The sequence below is a fragment of the Carettochelys insculpta genome, chromosome 14, assembly GCF_033958435.1.
Source record: "Carettochelys insculpta isolate YL-2023 chromosome 14, ASM3395843v1, whole genome shotgun sequence".
NCBI lineage: Eukaryota > Metazoa > Chordata > Testudines > Carettochelyidae > Carettochelys > Carettochelys insculpta.
In genome coordinates, this window is record NC_134150.1 from 24,065,651 (window position 1) to 24,086,071 (window position 20,421).

At 38.0% G+C, this 20,421-nt stretch overlaps 1 protein-coding gene, 1 long non-coding RNA gene and 1 pseudogene across 3 annotated transcripts in view; 2 read left to right on the forward strand and 1 right to left on the reverse strand.

Annotated features, from left to right (window-relative positions):
• The window catches only part of CEP89 (centrosomal protein 89), a 79,784-nt gene that overhangs the window by 16,073 nt on the left and 43,290 nt on the right, over positions 1-20,421 (reverse strand). For both annotated transcript variants that reach the window (XM_075009056.1, XM_075009055.1), the window contains 3 exons: positions 18,292-18,459; positions 16,435-16,576; positions 8,193-8,282 (listed from right to left, as the gene is read on the reverse strand). In XM_075009056.1, the coding sequence (XP_074865157.1) occupies positions 8,193-8,282; positions 16,435-16,576; positions 18,292-18,459 (400 nt within the window). The remainder of the gene's footprint in view (positions 1-8,192; positions 8,283-16,434; positions 16,577-18,291; positions 18,460-20,421) is intronic.
• LOC142020839 (uncharacterized) overlaps positions 1-20,421 on the forward strand; it is a 45,637-nt gene that overhangs the window by 8,847 nt on the left and 16,369 nt on the right. The window lies entirely within an intron of this gene.
• On the forward strand, positions 3,446-4,176 carry LOC142020838 (E3 ubiquitin-protein ligase RNF182-like; annotated as a pseudogene).

Genomic DNA, 20,421 nt, shown 5'->3' on the forward strand with positions numbered 1-20,421 from the left:
AGCTGCTGTTGTGGTACGTATCCATACCACCCACCCCTCCCCAACAGAGCTGTGGCTTTAAAAAACAAAAAATAGTTCATATGCTGGTAAAAATGGGACAAATTTGTCAGTAGTCATTCCAGTTTTTCATCCTTCTGATTTACATTAATATAGTTTAATAATAATAGAGAGGTAGCCGTGTTAGTTTGTACTCCAACAAAACAAAGCAGCAGAAATGTAGCACTTTAAAGACTAACAAAATGACTTATTCGGTGATGAGCTTTTGTGGGACAGACTCACATCTTCAGATCAATTTCATTTCCACCACAGACTGCCTGCCTCTGCAAGAACTTTCCAGTTACTGTCCCTGGCTCTGCAGAACATTATTTAACTATATCTTCAGCTCAATTTCATTTCCAGTACAGACTGACATAAGTACAGAGGACCAAAAAGAGAAAAAAATTGCAATAAAAACTGAGAAATCAAATAAGATTGAAGGAAGGGGGTGAGAGGTAGGGGGATGTTAATTGTCCTGTCTTTGATAATTATGAGCATCCAAGGAAGGGAAGGAGTCCTTGTAATGAGTGAGGTAGTTTGTCTCTGTTCATACCACGTGTTAATGTGTCAAATTTGAATAGGTACACTAACTCAGAAATCTCTCACTCTAATCTGCTGTTAAATTCACTCTGTTTCAGGATGCAGATTCTCAGGTCTTTAACAGAATGGCCCACTCCATTGAAGTGTTCACTGACCAGTTTATGTGTATTGAGTTTCTTGATGTCTGCTCTGTGTCCATTTATTCTTTGGTGTAGGTTTTGCCCAGTCTGTCCAATGTACATAGTGTCAGGGCATTGTTGGCACATAATAGCATATATAATATTGCTGGAAGTGCAAGAGAACGTGCCTTTGATCTTGTAACTAAAATGGTTAGGTCCAGTGATGGTATCCCCAGAATAAGCATGTGGACAAAATTGGTCGCGGTGTTGGTTGCAAGGAAAAGTTCCAGGAGTCATATTACTGTGGTGTAGCCTGTGATTGCAGGTGAAAATCTTTCTGAGGTTAGGAGATTGTCTACAGGAAAGGACAGGCCTGTCCCCTAGAGCCTTCTGGAGTGTAGCATCCTGATCCAGAATAGGGTGCAGATTTTTAATGATGCATTGCAGAGGTCTCAGTTGGGGGCTGTAGGTGATGACAAGAATAAATGGACACAGCAGACATCAAGAAACTCAATACACATACTTATTCCTCAACTTGCTTATGATCGTGCAGATTTCTGAGTTAGTGTACCTATTCAAATTCAACACAAACACATGGTACGAGCAGAGACATCAACTACCTCATGCATTACAAGGACTGCTTCGCTTCCTTTAATGTTAATAATTATCTCAGACAGGACAACTAACATCCCCCCCCACCTCTCACCCCCTTCCTTCTATCTTATTTGATTTGTCAGTTTTTACTGCTTTTTTTTTTTTCTTTTTGGTCTTCTATACTCATAAATGTCAGTCTGTATTGGAAATGAAATCGATCTGAAGACATAGTTAAATAATGTTCTGCAGAGCCTGGGACAGTAACTGGAAAGTTCCTGCAGAGCAGGGCAGACTGGAATGCAGAATTTCTACCAGTCTACACTGAGGGAAGACTAGAGGCTGACATCCTTTTGGTCCTCCTCCCTACTGGTTTTCTAACCACACCTTAAAGAATAATTCAGACTGAAAATAATTGATCAAGGCAGTCTGTCTGCAATCCACATCCAAATCCTGTATAACTTGCTGGGAGCATCTATTCACAGTGGAAATTACCCACATCTGAGGTTTCTCAAGATGGCCTGAACCAGAAACCATACAAACATAGTATCTTGACATCTTCCTACTCAGAGTTCTGTCCATTCATGCAAAGATTTGGGCATGTTGAGAGAAATGTAAGATCACCTATGATGACTCCAATCTTTGCCTTTTTCAGCTGGTGAAGGAGTGTTAAGGGAAAATATTTCTTCCAAGAGAGATATGGTCAGTACGTCATTTGAAAAATTAACTGTCTTCTTAAAGCACACCATGGTCCTATGAATTCTGAAAAAATTGTTGCTATATGCTCTGGAACTTGACATCTACTGCCTGCTGTCAAATCTCCACTGGACTTCTAGCCAGCATTGCATATGACTGATCATACATTGCTGCTGTTCTTATCTAAGATGTCAGGTGTCAATGAAAATCTAAAACAGTTTCAATCCTTCCTCAAAGGCTGTACATGGGATAGTGATCGGGAAGTACTCCTTTATCACTAGGCAACTCACCTATAGAATACTTCAAGATTTAATTCTATCTTCTGTTCTACTCTACGTCTATATTTAATCATTGGGGGAAAAAAGGTGAGACTTCTTCACAGGCAGCTGAAATAGCAGAAATATACAAATAACACCTGGCTCTTTATTCACATATGCAAAGACTTCAATCCCTCAGCTAGATTAGTCCCTGTTTAATATCAGCACATGGACGAGGAGCAGTCAGTTGAGACAAAACCAGGAATGAGGGTTGTTATTCTGAGGTGGCTTTAATACTGTGTGTATGAACATCATAGTCATGCACTGAGGATAAAGTTGTGGATTTGTGATCTTATATATCAAATACGTTTTGACGAAGCTTCACATTAAATAAAAAGAATTGCTATTCTGCATGTTAGAAACAAGGGACTGGAAAGGCTTGTTAGTGATTAATTCAGCATTTCATTAGTTACTTCAGACGTAAATTCATGGACATTGTAGAGATAATCTTGCTTATATATACCCACATAATGCCTGGTTCAGACTGTTATAACCATGCTTGAGTTTTAGAAAATAAAGACATTCTTCAAGATGAAGAACCTGTCAGAAGTGGTGGGGAGGGGAAATGGTATGTGAAGTGAAACTCATGGTCTCCTGGCCCGTTGCAACTTCCACTAGATGAAAAAGTATTTGCAGTGAGAGGTGGGAACCCTCCTTGTTTTTCTCCCAACCAGATGTTCTGGTCTTCATGGCTGCTTTAGGGTAATGCACAGAGGTCAGCTAGGCTGGGAAAAGATGTGCTTCCAAATGGAATTCTCAGAAAATGTAAGTCACAAACTTCTAGTAATTACCATTACCCATATGCAATGGGAGTTATTCTACAGCTTAAATTCAGTCTGAGCCAGATACCAAAGATAGAAAACTTGAGCCAAAACAACTAAAATTTGGCAAGTTAGATGCTACTGAAAACAAAGAAAGTTACAGTGAAAGTTATAGTGAACAAAGAAAGTTATAGTTATATAAAGTTATATAGGCATTTTAATACAACAGTTGCTTCTAGCCCCTTTACCTCCTTAAAACCAGTAGAACTTTTTTCATGGGAAAATTAATAAACATTTTTAGAGGTATAAGTTAATTTACTGTTTCTCTGACTACTTCTTTTGATAGAGTGCCTAATTTAAAGATGAATTACCCTCACATTAAACATTAAAGGCTACCCCTCCGATACCTCACATTAAAGGGGAAGAAAAGGTGCCAAATGATGAACTGGAGTGCAAAATTTGTTATCAGAGATTTAACGTTCACAGTCGTAAACCCAAAATTCTGAACCGTCTTCACAAAGTATGTGCTAGATGTCTTACTAAAATACATCACTCAGCAGATGGCTGTCCTGGCATTAATTATCCATTTTGCCGCCAGGAGACAGAGGTGTATGAAGATGAAGTTGAAGGACTACCTAATGATAAAAACATTATGTCTAAACTCATGTTAAAAGACAAAACAATATGGAATTCTGACTGCAAAGTAGTAGTTTTAACACCAAAGAACTTGGCTTCTTCAAGCCCTTCTAATGGATCTTCAAACTGCTTAGTAATAACTATTATGGAAGTACAGAGGGACTCTACTAGGACTCCAAGCCAAAACACTTTCTCAGATTATTATGCAGACCATAGCTTTGACTCAGTGTCTGTCAGTTCTCTCAGTCAGCTAGACCAAGATATCTTCTCTAAGCTTTGTAATCGTGTACTCAGAATACTGGTCTGGCTGTTAGGATTTTTCTACTTTGGTTCACTGCCTCTTGGAATATATTTATTGGTGATTCAGAAAGTGACCATAGGAATTGTGTGTGTCAGTCTTGTTCCCTCAAGTCTAACTGTATGTCTTGTTTCTGTCAGTGCCTCTGCCAGGGAATGTGTGACTGCTCTTCAAGAAGCTGAGAGGAATTGCTTTATCAAACGGTACATTTAATTAAATGTTGATAAATACAGACTTGCAATATTATGGACTATTGAGGTGTCTGTAATAAGATTTTAAGTATTTTGTGGTCCAGTTTCTTAATTATTATCTAGTACAAAAGCCTATTTCTGAGCAAACAAAAAAATCCACCACCACTACCTGTGTAAACACTAGCAAACTGGCAAGGTAACAGTAGTATTAAATAGGTGGTAGCTAATATTACCAAGAACTCACAGGAGGAAGTGACATAAAAATGAAACTGGTGTTTTCTACATTATGCTTGGAGTGTATTTTTGAAAGGCTGAAGATCAGAAACACTTGTGTACAATTTCCTATAAAAACATATTTCAACTTAAATTACTTCTTCAAATTTTGTGCTTTACTGGACACAAATACTTGGATGATGAGAACCAATGGAAAATCTAGAATTAAAAGCAAAATAAAAGTTCAGTAATTTTTTTAAATGAAGAACTCATATACTGTTGAAATCTTAGAGAAAGGAGTTTAAACTAAATTGTAGAGACATAAAAACAAATCAAGTATTTTCAAAAGAGAAGGTTCCAGAATCTTTTCAGAACTATTCAAATACAATGCTTTGAATAGTGTATGTCACAGTACATCAGACTTCTAACGCCCTTAGACAAAGGGTTAATGGCACAAAACAGACATCAAAACACTCCAGATCCACAAACCAGTTAGCCAACATTTTAATGGAATGGGGCATTCTATTAATGACCTAAAGGTACGTGTGTTACTGAAAAAGAATTTTTGCACCGTTCTTCAAAGGGAAGCAGTCGAGCTGACTTTTATATTCAAATTCGCACATTAACACATGGTTTAAACCGGGACGGGAACTTTCTGAGTCACTATAGGGGCTCGTCTGCATACTTGGCTTAATCTAATTCTTGACCTCCCCCCCTACCCCTCCACTCTCTGATTTGCTCACCTTGATTATCTTTTTTCTTATTTGTCGTCCTTGCTTACTGTTTTTGGTTCTCTGTGCCTTAAATATTGAGTCTGTTCTGGTCTGGCTATAGTCTGAAGTTATGGTCCCCTGAAAGCTCACCTAGTAAACTATTTTGCTAGTCTTTAAAGTGCTACTTGACTGCTTTTTGTTTTGATAGTGTACAGACTAGCACGGCTTCCTCTCTGTTACTATACATCAGGGTAGAAGTGGCTTTAAGAACTGTCTTCAAAATGTCCAGTAAGAATTTGCCTCATTATACATAAGGGCTTAAACTCACTGAATTAATTACTGGCAATTTTTAAAAATACAAACATGTTTATTTCATATTAAATTCCTTGTGCAAAAATGGTTCATTCATTTTTCTGAATAATTTACTGAACATTCTTTATAGTGAGATTACATTTTAGTTTTAAAAGATAATTGAATTGTATATGGTACTAGTGCAAACCAGAATCTAAATTGAAAAATGGTACGCACAAGGACTTTTATATAAAGATTTGTACAAAATAATTATCTAGTAAATCCCAAACCTATCAATGGGTAGGACTTGTGAAGAATAATTGAATTTTGGTAGCAAATTAAGAATAAACATGCATAGCTTTAAAATAAATGTCCTTACAGATCAATGCAATAAATATATATGAAAATGTTTTGCTTTTTTTTAAACATGGTAATGCACTGTTTCATTTTAAAGCAATCTACAGTTATCCCAAATGCTGTTCAATAGATTCACCGATTAATATCACATCCCAATTTATTTTTTTGTTGAGAGCCCTCAAAATTAAAGGTCATTTAACTAACACTATATGCAACTTTAAAAGAAATATAATAATGGTTTTTCTCCAAAAGAGCATACAGAAGGTAAAATTGGTGCCACTGTGCCAAACCTACTCATGTGCAACACCTAACTAAACTGGTTGCACAGGGGGATGGATTCGCTCTACCAGACTTGTGTGCTCCCTCAGTGATGGGGAGACATGCTGTACAGAGGCAGTGAATAACTGCCTCCTTTCCCCGAAATGACTTTTTCGGTATGATTATAATAGCCCCATGAAATCTCCCAACAATGCAGCTGAACTACCCCAGCTCCACTGCTTTTTGGTTGTCACAAGTCTGCAAAGGTAAAGGGCATAGTGTTTGCCATAACGTGAACATGAGCTTTCATTACATATACACTCAGTACTATGCAGTCGTTTAGTCTCTAACCATTTCTCACTCACTGTTGGCAGTCACCTAAGACTATGTTCTCATCTTCACTGTTGAACTAGATATCTCATACAATCCAACATATATTTCTTATAGTGCCTCTCTCCCCAGTGTAATAAGTCACCAAGGCCAAAGGCAATGAAAGATGCTCTTTTCCAAAATGAGAACCAATATTGCAACACAGTCATCTTCTCTAGGAGACTCTGATAAAACGGTTTCCAGCTGACAGCAGAAATCTTCCTTTACATCTTCATCAGTGTCCAGTGTTGGTGCCTACGTGCTCACAATAGTTACCTGTTAGTTGTTAGTAAGCCTCAGTTGGAGTGTCATGATATTGATGTCAGTTGGTACCTCAAAGAGGCACCATGTGAGCTTGTTCTTTATAGCAAAGCCCATTCTATGCAATCAAGGTTCATCCAAAGATTTTTCCTTCCAGAAGTAAGTGTATCTTACTTTCTCCTCCCTCATCTGTCCTTCATCAGCTTATCTAGTTTCAGACAAAGCAGCGATATCAATGTTAAACCAACACAATTTACGAGCAATGACAATGTATGTCACTCTAGTCTCGTTGCTGTCTGAGTTGTCCAACAGGGTACATATGTTCTAAGTTCCAAAATTAAAAACTTTCTTATATTTTGACCACTGAGATGGTGATTCTGCTGGATGTGGCTGTCCTGCCAAGAGCAAGACTATTTTTAGGTCTCCTTTTCTAGACTCTTCCCCATAAGGGGTGAGCTGACTAAGTCCTAAAAAGAACTGCTCAGTCATGAGTGCACTGCCGAGATGATTGATCTGCTTAGTCCTCAAGCAAGGTTGACTAAATCACACACCTGTGTGTCAGTTTGTGGCTAGGAACTTCTGAATCTCACGTTCCTGTTTGCGTCATCACACTCTGATTGCACTGAACTTTTGACTTGTGCAAGTGATTGTTTTCCCCAAACCTTAAATATACCTGTGCAAGACATCTTTTAAAGTGTGCACAAGTCACCCCACTATCCCTGACAGAGGGCTTGAAACCAATGGCACGGACACCACAACAACTGGAAATCCTCTGTCTGCTGCAGCCTTCATCTGCCTTCACAGCCATTATAACATTACACAACAGTTTCACCTACATTGTACAGTCATCCTCCATCTGCTTTGCTGTTGAGAACTTCTTGGATCATAATTTGTCTGGAACCTAGCCCCTGACCGTTCTGCAATGGGTGACCCTGAGGGAATAGGTGACTCCAGGCAGCATTATTCTCAGGATCACTGAAATACACAAGCCTTTATACCACAACAAGGTGGTGATCCACAGAGAAGTGGTAACAATGTAATTCTTTTGAAATTAGGTTAAATTTTTGGATATGTCAAAAATTCCTGAAACTGAAGTATAACTCAATGGTCATCTGATTGCACTTCGACAGTAATAGTATATACATCTTATTACTGGTAATTCTAATTTTAATAAACTCTAGAATGAGAATATATTTCAATTTACCCCATTACTACAGAGCTTTTTAAAAAGATACAAAAAAAGGCTTGGGATACAGTCTCAAAAATAGAAATCAAATGTAAATAAAATTTCTATGCTTTTACCATTCTGTAGCAGCTCCAAAAGATCATCCAAACACTATGATCGTGTACAGAAACAATACGCATTTACAACGGAAAAGGACATTTTATTTTTATTGTGTAAATGATACTAATATTCCCACTTATTATTTAAAATGCATTCTAACAGTATATTCATAAAATGTTCTTAAAAATATACTACCATATGGATTAATTACTGATAGATATGGAATAGTAATCAATACTTCATTTACAAAGCCTACTTACCCTAACCTTCTCTTCTAATCTTCCTAAGCGTACATTTCCTTCTACTATTTTGTTGAGAACGCCATGCTTCTCACTTTCCAAGCATTTAGCCTACAAATATAACAGAGAGATGAATGTACGTTTAATATTCTAGTATGTGTAAGAAAAGGAAAATGAGCAGAATATTATTCTAGGGTGTGGTTTTATCATCGTGATAGCATTTCTTTTCTGTAAGAAAGCTCTTATTATACAAGTCTATTATATACCTAACATAAACATGTTTTTCTGGCATTTCTAAAAGGAAGTTTTGTCTCACAAGCCCCCAGCAGTGGTTTTTAGAGACAGGAAAGGTAGATTTAAGACACTGATAAAATGGATAATATTCTACACAGAAACAGAGATACACAAAACAGCTTCTTTGACTAAATTCTCTTTCCCTACATTACCTTACACTGAGGCTGTCAAAGCACATCACAAACATTAGTCATTTCTCATTACTTCCTTATATAGGAAGTATCTATAAATATTATTTCCCTTTGGTTATATACTCTCAACAAGCATTTTCATCCTATCAGCTATGTCTGTATTTCCCTAATGAAACTTGTTCAATAAACCACTCCGTGCGCCATATTCAAATCTCTCTTGCAGTTCTACTTTATCAAGACAACGAAAAATTTAAAAAAAGGGTAGCTAATCAATAATTAAAATTGGAGAGAACCAAGCTATCAAGATGCATACATGCCTCATTACTGTCACCCTGTCCTTCCTTGTCCCTCTTCCCCAATAGCCTGTTTCTGACCTGCACTTGTGCAGTATCATTGAAAACCAGGATTGGAGAGTTTTCTAAGCAGGGATTGTATGTCTTTATATCATTCCTACATATTTTCTGATTCTTGAGAAAAAAGAATTATAAAGTTTCATCCACCACTATTAATGATAATATCAAGTTTCTACACTACCTTTTATAAAGTTTCTACAAACAGATCAATAACTGAAGTGTATTTTTCAAAAAGCCATTTTCAGACGTGTCAAAAATTACCAGCCTACACCCTTCCCCCTACAGATCAGACATATGAAATTCCAGGTGCAAAGGATTTACTTCTTATTCAGAGTGAGGGCAAAGTCAGGCTTACATAATTGGAAAAAGTCTGAACCTTGACTTTGGAATTGCTATCCTTCCTTCACAATGTCTATTCAGAGCTATTCATACTAAATATACTATGCTGTTAGAAAGATATTCTTATATAATAAACACGATAAAAATGTTAGAAAAATATGTTTTGTTCGTAGATAGTTACTCATCTGTAATCAGGGTTCTGTAAACTGACCTCTGCACATCCACATTCTTAGGTTCCTTCCAATCTATCATATCCTGAATGAACCAAGAAGTGGGAATGTGCATAGGCCAGCAACCAAAATAGCAAGGACAGCCTTTTTTTTTAAATTCAGTAAAAAAACTCAATAGTTCAAAAGCGACAGTGCATGTGAATACACGATGATCCTTAATAAATAATGTTACACCATACTTTTTGTAACCCTTGTTTTCAGAACAGCGCGCGCGTGCGCACACACACACACCCACCATGATTTGTAATGTGATACATGTTTACTGCAGGTTCACAAATTTTTTTACATAGTCTAGTTCCTTACACTTTGTGTGTGTATGTTTGTACCACCAGCTTCATGACTTTCACTTCCAAACCTGTTTTAATTATGCCAATTTTACTTCACCTTTAATTTGTTTACTTTCTTAAAATGTGTGTTTGCCCCTCACACCAGGAATGCTGCAAGCTTCCTTTTCCTTTTCAAAGTCAAGACTTTATTAGTAATACGATCAAAACACAGAGATGGTATTGTATGCCATAATGCACTGCACATATTAAAGAGGGAGTTATCCTATGTTTCGAGATCACATATCATTTGCTATTTAGATAAGAGTTCATTGTTGGGCTTTTAGACCTTTTATCAAAAATAATCATTTTTTTCCACTTTGCAATTATAGCATTAATAACCACAAAGGCATCCTTAAAGAGTTGCATGCGGCTCTGGAGCTGCAGGTTGCAGACTCTTGGCACAGGCCATGGGAAGAGGAACCTATTTTTAATAGATACTGAGCAAGACCACCAGCTGATGTAAGCTGGCATTGCTCTCCTAAATTCACTTTTAAAAAAATCATTTTAGGCTGAGACCTATGAAGAACAAATTTTTACAACTGTTTTTTTACACTCAGAAAAACATTTCTAATGAAAATGATGACACATTTTTAACAATTGTGGCACCAACAGGGGAAGGAAGGGATAGATAGTTCAGTGGTTTGAACACTACCCTGCTAAACTCAGGGTTGTGAGCTCAGTCCTTGAGGAGGCCATTTAGGGGTATGGGACAAATAGATTTAAAAAAAAAAAAATTCTAGCAGGGATGGTGATAGGTCCTCCTGTAAGTGAAGGGAACTGGACTTAATGACCTCTCTTGGTCCCTTCCAGCCCCATGAGATAAGTATAACCATTCCTCAGAACTCAGTGAAAATAACTAGCTATAATACAAGGCCTTTCAGTACTGCACAGGCAGTGGAGAACATGTGCACTGACTTCAAAAGGATTATTTGCTTTCATCCTCATATTGCACCCTGCGGGGAATCTAAATGTCAGTAAACTGACTTTGTAGTCATATGGAATGTAAATAGCGCCTGTAATATTTCAATCTTAAAATTTATGCAAAACTACTGAGATTACCGAATAATAGATGAGAAAAGCAAGAGATGCAGAAAAACAACTCCCTAGCACTCTATTGATTCCATATTTGTAATCACTGGGCATGACTGAAACAGGATCTGGGCCAGTATGTGCTAGTACAGATCTGAGGCACAGTTCTCCCAGACAGGGCTGTCCAGTTTTACAAAGGATACACATCTTCTGCTCCATTGGCAAGTTTAAATCAGCAACTATGGACACCTAAATGGTCAGTGCTGGTTGGAAAACATTTGATACTTAATAGCATTTTGAACTGCTTGAACTGAAAAGAGCACTTGAAATAGATCAGATTTGAAATACAACGATGCACTGGGAAGCATATGCAATACTTTTCTACTGTATGCTTGAGTCAGTTTACTGTTATGAATCTACTATTTTTGTAAACCCTAAGTTCAATCATAGATTTAACAGGAAAAAAAAAAGGTATATAGACTGCAAACATTGAGTAGATCTTAACCCGCTAAAAGATAAACTTTTAAATCCACTGACTGTTTGACAGAAATAACTGGGTTAGAATTAATGATGCTTGATCACATGTGAAGTACGCACATCACTTCTGACTATACCAGAGAAACAGCTCCCTTCACAGAAAATCAAAACTGAGCAGCAGCACAAAAATATGTGAGGTTTGTGCTTACTGAATTACATTTTTACTATGTATGTGGCACCTGCATCATAAAATAAAGGATTATTTTTGACAGCTGCTAACACTGGGTTATAGCAAGCCCCTATTAGCCATATAAACTGGTTTTAAACACTTTGTTACTATCCTTTCATACTGCAGTTGGATTTTGCTTTATCAGAATACTGATCCTGCAAAAAAAGAAAGCTGTATATGTATGTGTATTTGTGGGGTTGGGCCCATTTGGCAAATGCTAGTGGGGTATGTGTGTCTGGTTTTGTCTTAAAGCACTTTGAATATGAATCTCTTCCTTTTTGTGTGGGAATAAGACAAGCTAGTAGATGCATACAACCACTGAAGGAAACCTGCAAAACCATTAACTCAACCTACAAATTACATTTGCTTTTGTGTAGCTCGCACTTGGCAGAATGGAATCCCACTTCATCATCAATTCAGGAAGCAAACGTAAGTAAAGGAAGCCCCAATAGAGAGACACTTTTTGAATCATAAATGAATGCTAAGGATCCCAGAGTACAGAGTTCTGTTATTTGAGTAGGCAGAGAATCAACAGGAAAGTAGGGAAAACCACCTTGTTTATTCTGTAGGTAAGCAGGTAGACCTGTCTCCATAACAGAACAATTTGAAGAAAACTTTGCAAGGGAAAATCATTCCTTTTCCCCAAAGCTCTTATATGGGATGAAGTAATAAGGTCCAAACATTCACTGATACTATAAGATTGCTTTCCTATTAACTATTTGAACTGCTCTGATGTCAAGTGTGATAAAACATCAGAAATATTTTTTTTAGCATTGGCATCTTTCCTGCAACTCAACGTATGATAAATATTGAAACACTAATTTTTTCATGGATGTGCCTTTAAAACAAAAACTATCTGAATTACTGTAATCAAGGTAATATTTGAATGTGTAAACAAAACCATCTTTAATTTCTAAAATACAAATCCACTGGCCACTTAAAATTAACTATTAAATATTGTTAAAAAGAGATTACTGTTTGTTTAAAATCATATCTTTCTATTTAACCATATAAATTAAGTAAAATTATACTTTGCACATCAAAGAAAGGGTACCTTTACTGACTCCATTTAATATATGTAGAGCTAAAGTAAAGGGTTTTAACTCATGTATATATCTTCAGGGAATGCTATGTATATTATGCAAGTTTCATCAACTTTCATTAGGGAGACGCTTTCAGCTGTTAAGCAACCTTAAATTTCATATCAAAACATAGACATTGAATCAACTTTTCTATAGACAATTTCATTATCAGACTTTGCTGCAGGCACAAAATTGTTCTTTAATTGTAACTGTAACTGACTCAATTTATTAAGGACTAGAAGATTTATTCAGCTTTACTCAGGTATTTTAAGTTTTGTTTTTCTTCATTTAAATCATTATTTTTGGGTGGGGCTAGAGACCAGTGGTTCAGTATGCAGACTGCCCCAGGGAGAGAGGACACCAGCCCTCTTTCCCCCACAGTAACTGGTCTGTCCATGAGAACAGGAGAGCATCAGAAAGTGAGCCAAGGCTGTGCCTATGCTGTTAACAAAACTGATGGCATGTCCTGTTCTACTTGATAGTGAACTGGTTCACCTGGGAAGACCACTATCTTTGGAATATATATGATGATCTCAGGGTGAAGGGTCACTCACGGTAAGAGGAAAATGATCTCTGTAGGTGATCCACCAAGATGTTCTGAGATCCAGGAGACATCACCTCGAGATGAATGAAGTATTTCAAATGGCAGTTCCATAAACTCTTTGCCTCCTGATACAAGGCTGAAGATGGAGTCTCTCCCTGCTTATTGATGTAAAACATGGTTGCAGTGTTGTCTGTCAGGACCTGCACCACTTTGCTTGAGATCTAGAGGAGGAACACCCTGTATCTGCCTGAGTTCCCTAACATTTATATGCATGAGGTGTTCTTTTTTTGGGGACCAGATGCCCTGAGTCTTCAGGTTGTAGAGGTGCATTCCACTTCCTACATCAGATGTGTCTGAGGCTAACACTACTGACAATTGATGGGCAACAAAGGATAACCCCCTTTCTTATTGATCTTGGGTCCTTCCCCCAGTCCAGAGAAGCAAGTATCAGAGTCTGGATCACAAGTACTAAGTCAAAACGATGTCTGCTTGGGGAGTAAACCCCCACTAGCAACATGTGGAGTGACCTAAGATACAAACTTGGGCATTTGTGTACCATGTAAGTACATGCTGCCATGTTCTGATAACTTGAGACAGACTCGAGCATTAGTGATTGGGTAAAGCTTAACCTTGGACATCAGGTCTGATATGATCCAGGCCTCCAGAATGAAGGCTCTGGCTTGTGTTAAGTTGAGAACTGCTCCCATAAATTCTGTTCTCTGAACTGGGATCACAGCTGACTTTTAGTCATTTATCAGCAGGCCCAGAACTCTGGATTCTCCATCCCCTGAGGTTTTTAAGTCCCGGCTGGACAAGGTCCTGGCTGTGATGACTTAGTGGGGGTTGATTCTGCTTGAAACAGGGCTGGACTAGATGACCTCCTGAGGTCCCTTCCAGCCCTGTGATTCTGTGAAGGTGGATCTGTTCTGACTTACAGCCTAAGAGTGGACAGGAGACACAAACCAGATACAGTTCCTGTCAGTGGCCAAGTGGAACGTTCCTGCCAGCTACCTGGCTGCCTCAGCCCCACACATTGCTCAAAGAAGCCAGCTGTTGGGGCCAGCATATGCATATCTGCATGGTATTCCCCTTTGGGGGAAGAGGGGACAGTAGGTCTCTATGTGCTGCATGTGCCAGCAAGGCACTACCTTTGTAGCTCCCATTGGCTGGCTTCTGGCCAATGGGAGGCAGCGAAGACAGTGCTGGTAGTGGAGGACAGGCCACGGAGACCCCTCTACCCCAAAAGGGAATTCTGTGCAGAGATGTACATGTTGGTCCCAGCATCTGTTTGCTTTGAACAGTGTGTGGAGCTGCAGCAGGTAGGAAGCCTGACTGAGGGTCACACTGGTCCACAGTAGGGCACATCAAAATTCTTGGCCACTACTTCTTGGTTAAGAATAGAGGTTAAGAACAATTCTTCTACCTCCTCCTTGTAACAGTGCTGTTATCATGTCCCTTCTATCTTCTCTTTTGCATACTAAGCAAACCCAATTCTGCCCATCTTCCCTCATAGGTCATGTTTTCTAGGCCTTTAATTATGTTTGTTGTTCTTCTCTGCACATTTTTTTTCCCCAGTTTGTCCACATCTTTCCTGAAATGTGGTAACCAGACCCAGGCACAATACTCCAGTTAAGGTTTAATCAGCATGGCACAGTGTAGAAATCTTATTTCTTGTGTCTTGCAACACTTGCACTAATAAATATCCCAGAATGATATTTGCCTTTTTTTTTTCTCCAACAGCGTTACACTGACTCATGTTTAGTTTGTGATCCACTGGGACCCCCAGATTCCTTTCTTCAAGTGGGAAATGACTGCCTGGAAAGGAATACTGGATGTGTACAGCTGATTGTTCGTTCCTAAGTGTAATACTTTGCATTTGTCTTTTTAATTTCATCCAATTCAGTTCAGATCATTTGTCCAGATCATTTAGAATTTTAATTCCAGCAATCACCCTGGGCCATGACAAGGAGCTGAGAGAGAGTGCACAGCCAGTGGCATCTTACACCAGCACATACATGCATGACTCCAGAGGGAAATACAGCCATCTCAATTGATACCACTAACAGAAAAATCTCTAGCAACAATGCACATGGCATGCACACACATAGCATCAAATGGACATGAGTAAGTACACAAATATTTCGGTTTCACTTCATAAAGAATATTTTAGCATACGATCAGAACTTAATTCTATTGTGAAGTAAATTGAGTTAAAAACGAAAGGAATGATGTATTTACAATAGCCTGTGTTGCATATCAATTGCATTTCTGCAATTCATAATTAGTTGCAATGTCAGAGGTTGTGTCAGTTTTATTGTTGTAGTAATCTAGTTCAGAGACAGCTAGGCCCTTTCTGAATGGAGGGGGCAGAATTTCATGGTCAAACTGAAGATGAAAGTAAGTATTCTTGTTTGAGTTCACATTCCTGCTCATGGGATGCACCATCAGTTTAGCTGTGCTGCCAGAGTATCCTATAAATGTGCATGGACATAATGCATGTCTATAACCTCTAGTTACAGGTGAGTAACCCTAATTTCTCTATCATTGTGGCAATCTGCATATCTAGAGTAGCAACAAACCCAGCATGACACTGAGACTTGTCATCAGATAATCAGCAGTGTGCTGCCTTCAGTCATCAGTAAAGTTAGAATACTGATAAGTTCCATAGTGGTTTTCCCTTTATACGTACATCATATGTTTTTCCTGGGTTAAATTTGTGCCAATTACTTTTAATCTCTGATCATCTCTTCCAGGAATTAAGCAATCTCTGTTACAAGGAGTTCGGGTTGGATAGAAAAGTATATGTACTCACTGAGCCATTGGGTAAGGCGGGGGGTGCGGCTCCACAGTCATAGAAGGAGCTGGGCCATGAGTGGAAGGGTGGTTCTAGGCAGTGGTTTTGTTTTGTTTTTTTTGCTATATTTGGTGGGTTTATCTCCAAGTGCACATTTTACAAAACTGGGCACTGGAATAATTCAACTCGCTCACAGACTAAACATACACTATTACTATCCCCCACTCTCACTTAAATCAAGTCTGTTATATTATTTCTAATCATGATCCCTGGCATTAGCACAGTTACTTTTAAAAACTGAGCTATAAAATATTTTCCCCCCCTCTTTCTATCCAGGTGCTAAAATTTGTTTACACATTGAAACCATTATGTTACTCTGTTGCTTTCTTTTTTCGTGATTGAAGGGGAAATGTGAAATACTCCTAAAGAACTTACCAAATGTATAAGATGGTCCCGTTCCTGACTTATATTCTCTGCCAAGCTAATAAGATTTGCTAAATACTGATAAGCTGCCAACTCCTTTTCCATTGCATCTCTCAACTGTTGTTTCAGAAGCCCTATTTTCTTCTGTGATTTCCTAGAAAAAATAAAAACAGGAAAATCTTATTTTTAGCACTACACTACTGTATAAAAATGAACTTATGCTTGTGCGTATATTAGCTTTTAAATTGTACTGTCTTACACGTCAAATCACGTTAAGAAGGAAAGATTCTGAAACAAGATGATTTTAAATATAAAAAGTCATTAATCTAACCTTAGTATGTTAGAAAAACACCTTGCATTATCTTTGTCTCTATCCTCTTATTTGTGTCTGGGGTATTTCAAGCAGTGGGTTTTAGTGAATCATCTGAATGACTAGCAAATACAAGTGAGAACTTTTTAACATATATTGATAGCTATGTGAATATAAATATTCTTGTTTATTAGTGGGAGAATGTACACGAGAGAAGAAAGTTGATTTCAGATACCCAATTCTAGCTACATGATTAGCATAGCTAGACTCGATGTATCAGAATCGACTTTCTTGCCTAGTGCCGCCCAGGCCTCTTTAGGCTCCTGCCCAAGTCCCTTACTCCAGGCAATAGTGTGGAGTACAGGGGTTAATGGCCAACTCCAGAGAATTCGATTTTGCCACATCTTTCAAACTCAGGAAGATTAACCACATAGATTATAGATTAGCCCAGAAATAGCTTTATCTCATTGGTATCATCTAGAGTAATCTTGTTCAGTATGGAACAATAAACTCTTTACTAACGCTGAATAAATTACCAGACTTTTTTACTCATTAACTCACATATGCAATCTGAAAATTTACCTACTTTTATCAAAGACTGAAAAAATAATCAAATATTTTTTTCTGATATAAACTTGGTCAGGGTGCCAGAGATACCACAAGCATTAAGGTCTGTAACTACCTTGTATTCTTTGGATTTGATGAAGCGGGTAATCATAATAAATAATCATTCCAAGAAATTATCTTGCGATGTTTAATAGCTAGGAATTCATCATATACACCATGAACTACCAGAGTATTTTAGAGTTCTGTTAATAATGGCACTTTTTCTCGTTCTGATGATTTAAAAAATACCAAATTTCGAAAATAACATTATGCAGGTTATACTTTTGCATGCCCTGTTGTGCTTGCAAGACCATATTGTGGCATATAACCCAGCAAATCTGACCCATTCCTTGTCTTTCATATTTTTCCTGAATTAATTTGTTCTCATCTCAGAGATTTATTTTCCTAGGTTCTCAGACATTCTGGCCAGTCCATTACACACAGTCAGCCACTGTATGTTGACAACACATATATACTTTATTTTTTCATAGCTGTGAATAATTCAGTCTGCACTGCAGCAGGTACTTTAATTCTAGGACGATATTCCTTTTTTTTTTTTTAATTTGTGAAATGTTTGAATACTGGGCCTAATTTCTATCATCATCATCATATCACAATTAACTGTGCTCACCTAAATCAGGAAATTGGCTAATTATAATTTTTCCATTCATTTTCTCACAGCAGTCGTGGTAATTGTACATGCAAATTATACATTACGATTATTTGGCTAATATATTTAAAAGTCAGAGCTGTATTGGTATTACTAAAGTTAAAACATGTTTCACTGAAAACGCACACCATTTTTAGAGAATGTATGTAACTGGCAGCAAGAAAAATTCATGTATCTGGGGGGCGGGCAAATAATTTTTTTCAGTGAGACATTACAGTTTTTTAAAATATTAGTATTGGTAGAAGGGGATATCCAACTGAAGCAGAAAAGGAAATACATAAACCTATTTGTTTTTTGTGCCATTTTCAGCTCAGCTTCCAAAATCTTGTTGTCAGCGACGAGGTCATTTTTCTCTAGGAGCAGGCTCTTTTTCTGTGCTTGCAATGATGCTAGCCTTTCCATTAGATCATCCATCTCAGCACTTTGCTTTTGCTGTTCCTGTTGCAACTGACTATAGAAAAAGACAATACAAAAAGATATCAAAGATCTACTTCACTGAGACAATGGACAAGTTATGTATTTGACAATATACTATTGCTTTATCTTACATTTTACTGTCAAACGCACAGATGTTAAAAACTTCATTACAAATCAAATGGCCAAAAAACTTAATGTCATGCAATTATTCATTAAAAAGAGGTGTACTGGCAAACCTGCATAGCATTTATATGTGTACTATACAGTCAAAATGTATCCCCTTCCTGGATATGTTTTGTCTACTGTTATAATAAAAATGTATCTAGGTTGAGGATACGTTTATGTCTTTACTGGTAATCAAATAATCACCACTAAAACTGCATGACCCGCAGTGTAGAAAAGGTGTTTATGAGGTGTTGGATTGCACCCTCAGCAAGTTTGTGGATGACACTAAGCTAGCGGGAGAGGTAGATATGCTGGAGGGTAGGGACAGGGTCCAGACTGACTTAGACAAATTGGAAGACTGGGCTGCAAGAAATCTGATGAGGTTCAATAAGGGCAAGTGCAGAGTCCTGCACTTGGGCTGGAAGAATCCCAAGCACTGTTACAGCCTGGGGTCCGACTAGCTCGGTAGGAGTTTTGCAGAAAAGGATCTGGGAGCTGTAGTGGCTGAGAAGCTGGACATGAGTCAACAGTCTGCCGTTGTAGCCAAGAAAGCTAATGGCATATTAGGTTGCATCAAGAGCAGCGTTGCCAGTAGATCCAGAGAAGTGATTATTCCTCTTTATTCGGCTTTGGTGAGGCCGCATCTGGAGTACTGTGTCCAGTTCTGGGCCCCCATTTATAGGAAGGATGTGGATACACTGGAGAGGGTCCAGCAGAGGGCGACCAAAATAATTAGGGGGCTGGAGCATATGACTTATGAAGAAAGGTTGAAGGAAGAGAAGACTGAGGGGGGACTTGATAACAGCCTTCAGCTTACTGAAGGGAGGCTGGAGAGAGGCTGTTCACAGTGGTCACGGATGGCAAAACACAGAACAATGGTCTAAAGTTGTGGTTGGAAAGGTCCAAGTTGAACATTAGGAAAAACTTTTTCACTAGGAGGGTGGTGAAGCATTGGAATGGTCTACCCAGGGAAGCAGTGGAGTCTCCATCCCTGAAGGTGTTTAAGTCTCGCCTCAATAAAGGCCTGGCGGGCTGATCTGATGGGTTTGATCCTGCTTAGAGCAGGGGGCTGGACTCGATGGCTTTTTTAGGTCTCTTCCAGCTCTATTGTTCTATGATTCTATGAATTCTTCACAAAGGTAAAAAACTGCTCTGCCGAGAAATTAATACATTTACATAATGCCTAGTCTTGAGCAAAAATAACTTGGCTAAATGTTGTAAAGCATAATAAATAACTTCTGCCCCAGGTTATGTAGAACTTAAACATTCTCTATCTATTCTGTCCTCTAAAACTCAAATCATACCATGAAATATCACAGGCTTCCTAGTAAAGTACATACTTTCATGCTGGAGTCGTGTAAAAACAGCTCTCGGTTCATTCAAATAACTTTGATAAGAAACTGAGATGTATAAATTTAAAACACACTGGTTAGTTAGCTATAATTCAGTTTAAATCCCTTCACTGTCATGTAGCTTTAAGTTCTGAAACATTTCACTTTTATTATTAAAGACTAAACCTCAGTTGATAGAAAGTGAAGAAATGTTTATTCATCAGAGGAAAAGGGGAAAACCCATTTATCTGATGCTTGTTTAATTCAGACATGTTTGATCAGATGTATTTATCAATGTGATGTGCTCCTAGGACTTTTTCCTCAGAAGTGTGGGTTAGCTATCTGGACGATTATAGAGACTGTTGGGTGGGTCATGTTTATTGCCTGTTTTTGTTTATTCCTTATCATGTATCTTGCTAGACTTTCAAGATTTTATAAATGGTAATGGAGATTTAATTGACTTATCAGATTTGTTTTTCGCAATTTGTTGTACTGTAACG